This window comes from Ochotona curzoniae, unplaced genomic scaffold (assembly GCF_017591425.1).
Source record: "Ochotona curzoniae isolate NIBS_2020 unplaced genomic scaffold, NIBS_Ocur_1.0 patch425, whole genome shotgun sequence".
Lineage (NCBI taxonomy): Eukaryota > Metazoa > Chordata > Mammalia > Lagomorpha > Ochotonidae > Ochotona > Ochotona curzoniae.
In genome coordinates this window covers 342,626-354,797 of record NW_024467001.1, presented here as the reverse complement: position 1 = coordinate 354,797, position 12,172 = coordinate 342,626, and the positions used below count along the sequence as shown (strand labels likewise).

The 12,172-nt window shown below is 47.3% G+C and overlaps 1 protein-coding gene across 1 annotated transcript in view; it reads right to left on the bottom strand.

Moving 5' to 3' along the window:
- Positions 1 to 8,165, bottom strand: part of LOC121167758 (myosin light chain kinase 3-like) — a 34,098-nt gene extending 25,933 nt beyond the window's left edge. The window contains exons 1-2 of the mRNA XM_040997339.1: positions 7,689 to 8,165; positions 943 to 1,033 (exon numbers count right to left, since the gene is read on the bottom strand). Coding sequence (XP_040853273.1) covers positions 943 to 1,033; positions 7,689 to 8,165 — 568 coding nt within the window. The remainder of the gene's footprint in view (positions 1 to 942; positions 1,034 to 7,688) is intronic.
- Positions 8,166 to 12,172: the final 4,007 nt, after the last annotated feature.

Below are 12,172 nucleotides of genomic sequence, written 5' to 3'. Positions count from 1 at the left end.
TACTCTGGTTTGGACGTGGCTTGTTTCATGAGGGTCCATGTGTTGGAAGCACAGTCCCAGTGTGATGGCATTGGGAATCAGCATGAACCTTTAAGAAAATGGGGTCACTGGGAGCTCCTTGGGTCAGGTCCTCTTGAAGGGATTAAGGCATTTCTTTGAAACCTCTTGGAAATTCTCACCAGAGGGTTGTTACAAAATCCTGAGCCTGTCCCCACACAGTCTGTCTCTCGTCTTGTATTTCCCATGTGCTCTCACCATTGTCACCCACCATGTGTTGCAGCCAAGAGGGCCACACCATAGCTGTTCAGTGCAGGCGCTGAAGTCCCCAAAACTGAGAGCAAAATTCAACTCTTTTCCAGGTAAAGTTAACCTGTTTCAGGTAGTAACCAGATACAAACTAGCACAATATGATGCTTATCTAAGAAGGGAGAAAGGGTAGGAACTCAAGCTTGTGATCTCAATAGACTAGACATCAAAAAGAGGTGGGGGGAAAGACAAAAACATCCTAAATGGTTACATGGGGGCAGGGGGAATTGGGGCTAGGGACAAGGACAGAAGCTAGACTTCACGTAATGTACATCTTATTTCTAAAATTTGACTTTGGAATCTGCGTAAAATTAAGCGAAAGAATAAAAAAATTTAACCACAAGACAGCAATCTATAAAATTATAAAGCAAAATGAACTAAATCAGCCTGCACATCAAGTTGATGACATAGCCCACAGAGAAAGGAGCTATTCCAAGCAATTTCAAACATAGCACCTGACTTCACATCTCTGCAGGGATATATATAAAAGGCAAACAACGCCCCCCCCCCCCCCCAAATAAAAGGGTAAAGAAGAGAAAGCAGCTTCCATAGTTTTCCAGGGATTAGACTGGAAATGGTACGGCTGGTGTGTTTTGTTGTGTGCAAATCAGAGATGGTGAACGGGGCCTCACTCACCTTCCCAGGGCCCCCTGATGTCAGCCTGCACGCCTCTGGTGCTCAGCACATGCTTGGGTTTTGCTCCCTTCTCTTCCGCTCGCTCTTTGCTCTAAAATAACAACCATGAAACTGTCATTAACACCATCTCCAGGACCCCGTTAAGCCGTACTTAGGATCTGGCGTGGTCTAGTGGTAAATACCAAAAAGTGGATCCTGCCACTATCATTGTAGAGATAAGGACACAAAAGCCTTCCCAAGGTCACAAACTTATTTCTAAAGATTTATTTATGTATTTATTTGAAAAGAACAATGGCAGAGACAGAGAAAGGAAGGGGGAGGGGGAGAAAGAGAGAGAGACTGATTTAACCACTGATTTGCTTCCAAAAGTGGTAAGTAGCCAGAGTTGAGCCAAGCCAAAGTTAGGAGCCAGGAACTACTCTTACAGCCTAAGTACTCGGACGTCTTCTGTTGCTTTCCCAGGTGTGTGAGCAGGGAGCTGGATTGGAAACAGAGCAGCCAGGACTTGAACCAGTAGTCTAATAGGGGATGGCAGCATCCCAAGAGGCAGTTTAACCAGCTGCACAATGATAGCCAAGGTGGTAAAACTTAACAGGGGCGAGACAGACCTTGCTCCTGACCGGGGATTCTAAACCAACTGAACTCAGAGGAGTTAAACCAAACTTAATGCAAAATGTCAGTGCAGATCAGTTGGTCATGATTACTGGAGTGTGCAGGGTTCAGAAGAGAGATTCAGCCATAAATGGGGCAGTTGACATAATCGATTAGTAATGTCTGCCCAGGGCTGCATGAGTGGCTCTCACAACAGTTAAAATTGTGGACTCTCGGGCCAGCCTTGCTGACCCTTACCATCTCTGCATCACCTTTGCCCCATCTGTAAAATGTGGCAATGATTTATTATGTGCCTTGCAGTTAGTGGGAGGTCAGGGGGAGTTTATCTGTGGGATGCCCAGAACACAGCAGGTGCTCAACAATTGTAACAATCTTGTCTCATCTGAGATGGGGATCAAACCAGCCCATTGCCCACACTGGTGCTTGGGCCTGGCCCACAGGAGCTCAGCAGCTGATCTTTACAACTGAATGGGTTTGCTCCTGCTCCGTGCCAGCTTGCACATGCTTTTACTCTTGCAACAGCACGCCTCGCATGCCCAGCACTGCCCAGCTGTGAGCCTTCAAGCAACTATTTCTACATGGCCTGACTTCTTACTGGGTCCCTAGATGCTTTTGGGGGCTTTGAGTGTAAGATAGCCTCTTGGCCTGTGTCACTTTTGGCCAGAGCTTGGGCTGACCGCCAGGCGTGAGGCATTCACCCATTAAGGGCCTCTGTGTCTCCTGCCTTGGCCACAGAGCCCTTAGTTTAGAGTCAAGAGGCTAAAGACAACTTAGGGAACATTTTATTCAGTTTGCACAGCCTTTTAAAATGTTTAGTTGGCTTTCAACATATAAAGCATAGTGGATTTTTACATCACAATCCAAGATCCCTGTATGGTGACACAATTGTTCTCTATTTTTATTGTACTGCCCACTTAAAATGTGCTTGGTGTGTATATGTATGCAGTTAATTGTATATAAATTATGCATCAAAAAAGAATGGTTATTATACTTAAATAAAATTTACAAAAAATATGCAGATTCCCAGCTTCTTTTGGAACATTATAAAAGCAAGGGATGAGGCAGTAGGGAGATGGGGGGAAACTAAAGCCCTGGCAACTCTAGGCCCAAGGGTCAGAAGCCATTCTCTCCATCGGGGGCTTCACCTCTCCAGAACATTCCCTGACCCCACAATAGAGGGCTGACCTCACTGCTTCTCCTCCTCTTTGCCCACTTAGCTCAAGCCCATTACCTGCTCACCCCTTTGGGATTCCAGGGTATCAAACTCTGCCTTCTTCTTTTTTGTTTTAAAGATTTATTTATTTTATTTGTAAGGAAGATTAGATTTATGGAGAGAAGGAGAGACAGAAAGACCTAGCTTCCATCTGCTGACTCACTCCCCAGATGGCCAGAATGGCCAGAGCTGAGCCGATCCAAAGGCAGGAGCCAGGAATGTCTTCCGGGTCTCCCAAGAAGGTGCAGGGTCCCAAGGCTTTGGGCATCCTCTACTACTTTCCCGGGCCACAAACAGAGAGATGTATGTGAAGTGAAGCATCTATGACAGGAACCAGTGTCCATATGGGATCCCGGCACTTACAAGGTGAGGATTTAACCACTGAGCCATCGCACCAGGCCCCAAACTTTGCCATCTTAATGGTAGCATAGCACTCGAGAAGATACACCCCAATGCCTGGCTGTAGCAGGCACTTAATTAAAAATGCCAGCTGCTCTGATGGGTTCACGAGTGCCGTCAGTGTGGCTCGAATCCTTGCTCAGCAGATGGCTGTCCCTTATCCTCCCTGCAGCTCCGTCCTCATAGCTGGGGCACTGGAGGCATTATCACAGCCCTCCTCCTGTTTCACCCCACCGGTAGAAAGGGACTTGGACACGCTGTCCTTTGGCAGACCTTGCTGGGCTCAAGCTGTTCTTGCTTCCCATTTATTTATTTATTTTTAAATAGGGAGGCACGCAGGCATGCATCATCCCCTGCCCCCACCCCCCCACATCCCACCCAGTCCCGCACAGCCAGGTTGTAGCTTCAGGGTTGAATCTTCAGGGATCTGTCTTGTCAAAGTACGCAGAAAAGTAACAGAGACGCCAAGACCCATTCTAGAAGATTGACACATCCCAACAGTTTGAATGTGATTCACGCCTCAGCTAAGCCGGAATGTACCTTTCATGGCAGAACGCCTGGCTCCTCCGAGTACTCTGATTCACAGGTTACCACCGAAGGAGGTGCCACGGAGCACTTGAGAAAACCCAAATGGGACCCCCACCCCGTGAAAGTCTGACACAATCTGCAGCTGAAACAGCCAGTGCTAGGATTTCATGCAATCCCCCAGCGGGACTGCTATGCCCTTTAGCCTCTCCGGAGACACAAGCCATTCAGCACTGACAGCGTGTTAAAGAGCCGTAGCTGCATCCCTTCTCTGAGCACCTCCTGTGGGACTTGCCCTGGCCAACAGGCCGCAGACACATTGATGCAGACATTGATATGCACATTAACCACAAGGGCCAAACAGATCCATCAAGGGCCAGTGAAGCACACGGGCAAGAATTATTGCAAGAACTCAGAAAAGCCAAAGTTCATGACCTGACCTGGCCATCCAGAAATGCCTTAAATAAATATCTGAAACACGTGACAGCTTATTTCATTAACATATGAGCAATCCTCACTCATCAACATGAACACAAAGTAAAATAAACAGAAGGAAAACCAGCTATGAGCAGACAGACAATACAGAAGGTTTAATCCTTTGAGCAATATTTGATCTTCTAGTAAAAAGAAACAGGAATTAAAATCACAGGATGCATCATTCTATTGTCTATTGTGTTTAAAATTGTTCATGAGAAAGTTAAAAAAATATTGTAAAAATTCCAAAGGCAAGTTAGCTTTACGAGACATGGAACCAATTGCTTCATTTGGCTCTGACTCAAATAAACAAATTGTAAACCGTTGAAAAAGTATGAGATAATCCAGAAAATTTGAACACTGATTTAGGTAGACAAAGAATGAATTGTTCCCTTCTTAGATATACTGATTTCATGATTATGTTTTCCAAAAAAAAAAAAGGTCCTTTTTATGTTTTAGCTATGAATACTGAACATTTTTGAAAGAAATGAGCCAATGCCTCGGGCTAGCAGGAGGGAGGAGATGAGATGATTTCGGCCTTGAGTTGATGGGTAAAGCTGGGAAGCAGGCTCATGGGTCCCTTACACACTCGCCCCTCCTGATTCAGGGGTTCGGTATCCAAGGACTCAAGCAACTGCACATGGAAAACATTCAGAAGAAAATTGCATCTGGACTGAACATGCACAGGATTTCTTTTTTTGGTAATGGTATAACAACTCCCTGCATAGCATTTACTTTGTAGTAGGAATTATAAATAATCTAGGGATGACTTAAGGTACCCGGGAAGATGTGCAGACATGTAAGGGACTTGAATGTCTGCAGAACCAAGGGACAACTGTATTCACCACTATTTATAACTTATAATTAATAAATATGTTTTAATAATTAGATTTTATAAATGGTCAACATTTTCATACTAAAGTTTTTCATTCATCAGACAGAAGAATCAAAACACTGAGTAGCATGACTTGTTAATGGAGCCATCAAGAATCCCATTCAGGACTGGAAGGACACTAAGCCAAAATGACTTCACTGAGAGTGGTTTCACTTTATCTGCACAGACTTATCCCTTGACTTGGTGTTTTTATGGCTAGAAGTGTGTCGTAGAGATGGACTCACTTGGGGTCAGTGTTGTGGCACAGTAGTTTAAACTGCCACCTGCAATGCTGGCATCCCATGAGCACCGGTTCGGGTACCAGCTGCTCCACTTCTGATGCAGCTCCCTGCTAATGCATCTGGGAAAGTACCAGAAGTGATGGTCCTGAGGCTGGCATTGTGATGTGGAGGTAATGCCACTGCCTGTAACACCAGCATCCCACACTTGCAACTGCTGCAGTTTCAGCTGCTCTACTTCTAATCCAATTCCCTTGGATTAATGGCCTGAGAAAAGCAAAGATGGCCCAAGGGCTTGGTCCTTCAGGAGGACCTGGATGAAGCTCTGGGCTTCTGGGTTCAGCCTGGCCCAGCCCCAGCCATTGCAGCCAACTAGGGAGTGTGAACCAGTGGATGGAAGATCTCTATCTTTCTCCCTCCGCCGCCCCAACCAACTCTACTTTTCAAATACATGGATAAACTTTTAAAAAGAAAAACCTCGCATATTCTCAAAGACAAATAAGGGTTTAGTCCATGGAGAGTATGTGCTTTGAAAAACTATGCTTGGATTTGAAAGTTTTTTTGCACCAAAGTAAATATTTTTTAGTTCTGTTTTTCCACGAAGTTTCTGAAGTTCTTGTAGGTATCAGTGGATATTCACTGCATCGCTATTTATAGTAGTTTAAAGAAATGAGAGACATCGTAAGCAGGGATGCAGACTTGTTAACAAATTAAAATATATCCCCTGCCCTAAAATGGAGTACTCCACAATTTTAAGAAACAGGGACAAGGAGGGTACACATTTAAAAACAAATTTAGAAACATCAAGGTGAGAACAATGTGAGGACAGGAATGGAAGCCGAACAGAACCAACAGGGTGGAGTGCAATCCCCTATGCTTATAGATGCTCCATTTTCACCCAAAAGGAGTTAGAGCAAACAGGTGCCTCTGACTGCTTGGACAGGGACAGTGTTTCAGAGCCCAGGGTAGGATAGGAGGGAGCTACCTGCCCTTTATATTAGGTGATTTTTTTAAAAGATTTATTTATTTTTATTACAAAGTCAGATATACAGAAACGAGGAGAGACAGAGAGGAAGATCTTTCATCTGATGATTCACTCCCCAAGTGACCACAACAGCCAGTGCTGTGCCAATCTGAAACCAGGAGCCAGGAACTTCTTCCAGGTTTCCCACACGGGCACAGGATCCCAAAGCACTGAGCCGTTCTCGACTGCTTTCCCAGGCCACAAGCAGGGAGCTGGGTGGGAAGTGGAGCTGCCGGGATTAGAACCAGTGCCCATATGGGATCCTGGTGTGTTCAAGGCAAGGACTTTAGCCGCTAGGCCACAGTGCCGGACCCTAGGTAATTTTTTTTTTAACCAAGTGCATACTACAGTTTTCTCTTTAAAGCTGTTAATCAGACTAAATTGATTGGATTGCTTTGGCTGATCATACTGATGGCCTTTTTAAAGCTGAGGTTGTTTTCCAGAGACAAGAGTGCAAGCGGTCACATCTTGGCTGCAGGCCAAGGTGCCAAGCGGATAGCAGAGGCTGTGATGGGGCTTAGGGCAGAGAGGGGGAGGGGAGAGCAGGGCAGAGACTAGAAGATGGGAAGGAAGGGGCGCTGTCAGCCACTGACTGACAGAGTCAAGCTCAGACTCCTTTAGAGTCCAACTCACCCCCTGCCCAAGCTGGCGCGTAACTGCCAGGCTCTGAAACAGTGGCTCCAGGTCGTCTGAGTGTTGCTAAGTGGCTGGTCCTTGGCTGTTCCCAAACAGGATGTTCCTTCTATCTCCCAGCCACTCCACCCCCATCCCCATCCAACCCCCAGAGCCCAAGCTTCCATTAGCCAGCTGATTCGATTATGCAACCTGAGGGAACAGCCGATCCCTGAAATGCCAGCCTCCACCCCCAGGTTTGGCTCCTGCCTTTGTCCCCTGTGTTTCGCTGTCAACACATCTCCCTAAGGGAGAGCTGTACAGACCATCTACTCTGGGGAAAAGCACAAGGTTGGGGATAAGAAAGGGGCTAGGTTTCTAAGTAATAGCTCCACCGAGGCAAACACCCCAACTTCCATCCTAGGTAGCAAGGATCCCACAGCAGCTCCCAGAGGAAGAGAAATCCCAGGATGTCAAAGAACCTCAACAGCCCCTTCCCTAACCACACCTGCCTGGAGCAGCTCCAGACTGCCTCAGTTTTAGGGTACCACCTCTCCCTTTCCCTGGGAGGATGGGCAGTCTGGAACACACACACACACACACACACACACACACACACCACCCCACACATCTGTAAGTTCCCATCTCCCCGCATCAACAGGTCACACAAGAGACACAACAGGCAACTACGCCTCTCCTGCTCTAAGTCCCTCCGCCTGGCAGGCACTCCCCCTTGGCCTCCCTTCCAGCCAGGGCAGGGAAGCAGGAACCAACCTCCTCAGAGCCATCAGCCAGACTGCTTCTCCTCCATGGCGCCCTGCCTTGTGTGATGAAATCCACCACCTTTGAGTTCTGGAACGTGGCTTCCACCAAAGCAATGGCCCTGTCCACAGCCACTACCATCCTGAAGAGGGCTTCGAGCCTGGCGCCATGCTGGGTGGCCTCCTGCCGCACGGCCCTCACCAGCTCCAGGACCTCATGCCACCCAGCCTGAGTGTCCGCTGGAGGGGCACTGTCAGCACCCACCGGGGCCAGCACCTGGGAGGCCTCCAGCCGGTGCAGGCCTTGTTCCAGGTAGCCCATGCCTTGGCACACGCACTGCAGCTTCTCTGTGACGTCTTCTTGGAAATGCAAGAGTTTGTCCACCTTCTCATTCAGCATGCTAAGCTTTTTGTCCATGGTGGTTAAACAGGTCTTGCCCAACACTGGCAGTCCCCGGGGCCCCGGGCCCTCTTGGGAGGCTCCTGACATCCTGATGCAGGCTGGACCAGGGTAAACAGGAGGAAATGAAGGAGCCACCAGCCTCTGGCTTTCACAAAGGCAGTAGTGACTGGAAGTTCATTGTCCTGGGCAGCTGACAGCCTGTCCCCACAACACCAACCTTCATGGACCTCAGGGCTTGTTTGGGGAGCCCGTGGGACTGGGTCCTCCCTGTGCCTTCGCTTATCTCCCACTCCTCCACGGCCATGAGTGACAGCCCAAGTTTGGTGCAGTCCCTCCCCATTTGGGGCCCCTTTGACATCATGGCAGCATTTGACATTCCTCTCTGAGAGGCTGCTGATGGGCAAATATTTTAAGAATCTGCCCAGGGCAGGCAGTAGCTCATGGAGCTGGGACAAAGGTCATTTAGGTAACAAGAACTTGTATATGTGCTGTCAAAAAGAGACGACAATGAGAACTTGTTAACTGAACTTTACCAGGGGTACTTAGAGACCCCAGGGCAACAGTAATGCCTTTGGAGCTCTAAAGCCCTGAGCAGATGCCCCATACACATTTTTTAAAAGTTTTTTTTGTAAAGATTTATTTATTTTTATTGCAAAGTCAGATATACAGAGAGGAGAGACAGAGAGGAAGATCTTCTGTGCAATGATTCACTCCCCAAGGGGCCGCAACGGCCAGTGCTGTGCCAATCCAGAGCCAGGAATCAGGAACTTCCTGGAGCGGCTGCAGGGTCCCCAAGACTTTGGGCCGTCCTCGACTGCTTTCCCAGGCCAAAAGCAGGGAGCTGGATGAGAAGTGGGGCCGCCGGGATTAGAACCAGTGGCCATATGAGATCCCGGAGCGTTCCAGGCAAGAACTTTAGCCACTAGTCCTCTGCGCCGGGCCCCCCATACACATTTGATCCACAATAAAAAAAACAAGATTGAAACCAAAATAAAGGAGAGAGCATTCAACAGAGTTCTGATGAAAATGTTGATGCTTCTGTAAATTATAAACATCTGTTTGTGCCCCTGCTGGGCTGATGCCCAAAACGAAATACTTGTGGGTGAGACCAACCCTTAGTCACCAGTCTAGGTAACTACTACTAGACTAGGTACCAGCCAAGCATCACCCACATGCAATGTTTCTTGCAGAGCCCCCTGGGAGACATTGCCCAGAGACCCCTTGCCACCCTGAGAATGACCACACAGGTACCCAGCACCTGATGTCTATACTGAAACAGACTCAGTAGGGCCCTAGAGAGCCACAGAGCCCAGATTTGGTGTGCTTTCCAAACATTTTAACCTCAGAAATTCTTGACTTGAAGGCAACTATTCTCAGACTCATCAATAAATGAAGCAAACACAAGAGATGTTCAGGCTGTCACTGAAGCGGGTACCAGAGAGTAGCACAGAATCCCTAAAATTCCACGGGACAGTGCGACTGAAAACATTCTTATCCAGGGCTTGTTTTCATCTTGATGTCTAAGGTCAAACAGACACACTGTCTCCGAAGACGGGTCAGTCCGTCACGACCAGTCAGGCACCATGGATACCAAACTCTGGTGTCCTGCCTTTGATTCTGAATCAAAGTATTTATAACCATGGACCTAGAAATGTGACTTCTCCGAGCACCTTGAGATGGGTTTGCTATTAACAGCATCAGTGCAGCGTGCTTAATCTGAGAGCAAACTTGAACACAAACTCCCTCCTGACCTCTCTCACAGAATAACTGCACTTGGGGACTTGAAGGTGGCTCTGAGGCAGTACCTTGGTCATGTTTCCACACCATGAACTGCCTTGCTAACTTGTTGCTTATGGGAGTTATGAAGCATTTGCAGAGAGCCAGATTGGAAGCAAGAGTAGCCAGGCTGACCTCTTCATCCTGCATCCCAAAGCTCTTGGATGGAACAGTCCCAGGGCTCAATGGGTGACAGGAATGGCAACAGCTACACTTAAAATACATCAAGACTCTTCTGACTCTAGCTGAAACACTGGCCTCCATATTTATGTCCTTCCCCTTCAGAGACTTGATTACACAAGCCCTTACCTACTGAGCATGGAAGAGGAGCTACTGCTGAGCGAGGGCTAACGGTGGGTTCTGAAAGTTGTGCAGGGGAAGGAGTTGGAAAAGCAAGGCAGAAAAAACCTCAGCCTCACTGGGAATACAGGCAAAGGTAAACGAGAGGAAAGGCTGTTGTTTTCCTCTGGGACTCAGAGAAGCAGCCTGTGAGACCCCCAGGAGAATAAACAGGGGCAGGACAAGACCCAAAAAGTGGCTCTCCTCCTTTCCCACATCTCTGCACAGATGGCTCTGACCACCAGGGAGCAGAGCCTGCTTCTGGGGAAACACAGTGGTCCACAACATGATACTTCCATGGACCAGCAGTTCTAGAGGTGGTTTAGGGGGTGCTAAGCAACTGACAAGCCTCACACAGTTGCCATTTTTAATGCCTTGTAAAATACATGCACAGGAGAAACAGAATGTCTGGGTATTCAAAAAAAAATCTCCTCAAAGTGAAAACAAAGACATAATCCTGGAGGAGACAGGGAAAATGCTACAGAAGAAAGACTCCCAAAGGCTATCATTTGAACCTGGCATTATGGTATAGTGCTTAAAATCTGTGCCAGTATCTCATATGGATGCCAGTTCAAGTTCTAGCTGCTCCACTTCTGATCCAGCTCCCTGCTCATGTGTCTGGGAAAGCATCTGTGTATAGCCCAAGTGTTTGGGCCCCTGTACCCATGTGGGAGACACAAAAGGAAGCTTGTGGCTCCTGGTTTCAGACCAGCCCAGCTCCAGCTGTTGCTGCCATTTGGGGTGAACCAGTAATGGAAGACCCCCCTCTCTCTCTCACTCTCTCTGAAACTCTGCCTTTCAAATGAAATCTTTTTTTTTTAATGTTATCATGTTTAGCCACAGAAAAGTGTGAGAAGCTATTCTGATTTCAAAGGAGAGACACAGGGGTGTGAGTAATGAGCCACAGTGATGTAAACCACTGCTTAAGATGCTCACATCCCCTATCAGAGTGCAGTTCCAGGCCTGACTGTGCTCCGCTTCTGGTCCAGCTTCCTGCTAATGCTCATGGGAGATAGACCATACGGCCAAAAGCACTGGGGTTCCTGCACCCCAGAGGGAGACTCAACTGCAGTTCCTAGCTTCTGGCTTTGGCCTTACTCAGTCACAGCTCTTGAGTGATTTGGAGAGTGAATCAGCAAATAAAATCAATATCTCTCTTTTCCTCTTCCTATTGGCATTCCATCTTTCAGGTAAACAAATAACTTAAAAAATAAAATAGGGGCTTGTACCATGGTGTAGTAGGCTAAGCCATCACTTTTGATGCTCACATGCCATATGGGCATCAGGTGAGTCCCAGCAGCTCCATTTCTGTTCCAGCTCCCTGCTTCTGGCCTGGGAAAGCAGTGGAGGATGGTTTCCGTCCTTGGGCCTTTGCACCCATGTGGGAGACCCAAAGGAAGCTCCTGGTTCCTGGCCTTGAATCTACTCAGCTTTACATTGCAGCCATTTGGGAAGTGAACCAACAGATGGAAAACTCTATCTCATGTACTCTCTGTCTCTCCTTTTCTCTGCAACTCTGCTTTTCAAATAAAAATAAAATAAGTCTTCAGTAAAATAAGGCGGGTTGGGTTTTGGTTTAGTGATTAACAAGCCACTCGAGATGCCCACATGCCATTTCAGACTGCCTGGATTTTAGTCCCAACTCCATTTCTGCTCCTGACTTCAGCTTGCTATTGATTCACATTCTGGAATCAGCAGGTGATGGCTCAACTGCTTGGGTCCCTGCCACCCATGTGGGATGTCTGGATTGAATCCCTAGTTCCCAGTTCTCTGACCCACAGACACAGCTCCAGCTGGATCTCATTTGGAGGGTGAACCAGTGAACAAAAGCTCCATTTCTCTTACTCTCTCAATTTCTCTAGCCACTCTTTCAAATAAACAAACTTTAATAAAATTTTTTATTCAATAGCATGTTAGTTAAAATGTACATTTTAAAAACTTTATTCCTGTTGTTGATTTTGTTTTATGGCTTTTAGTAT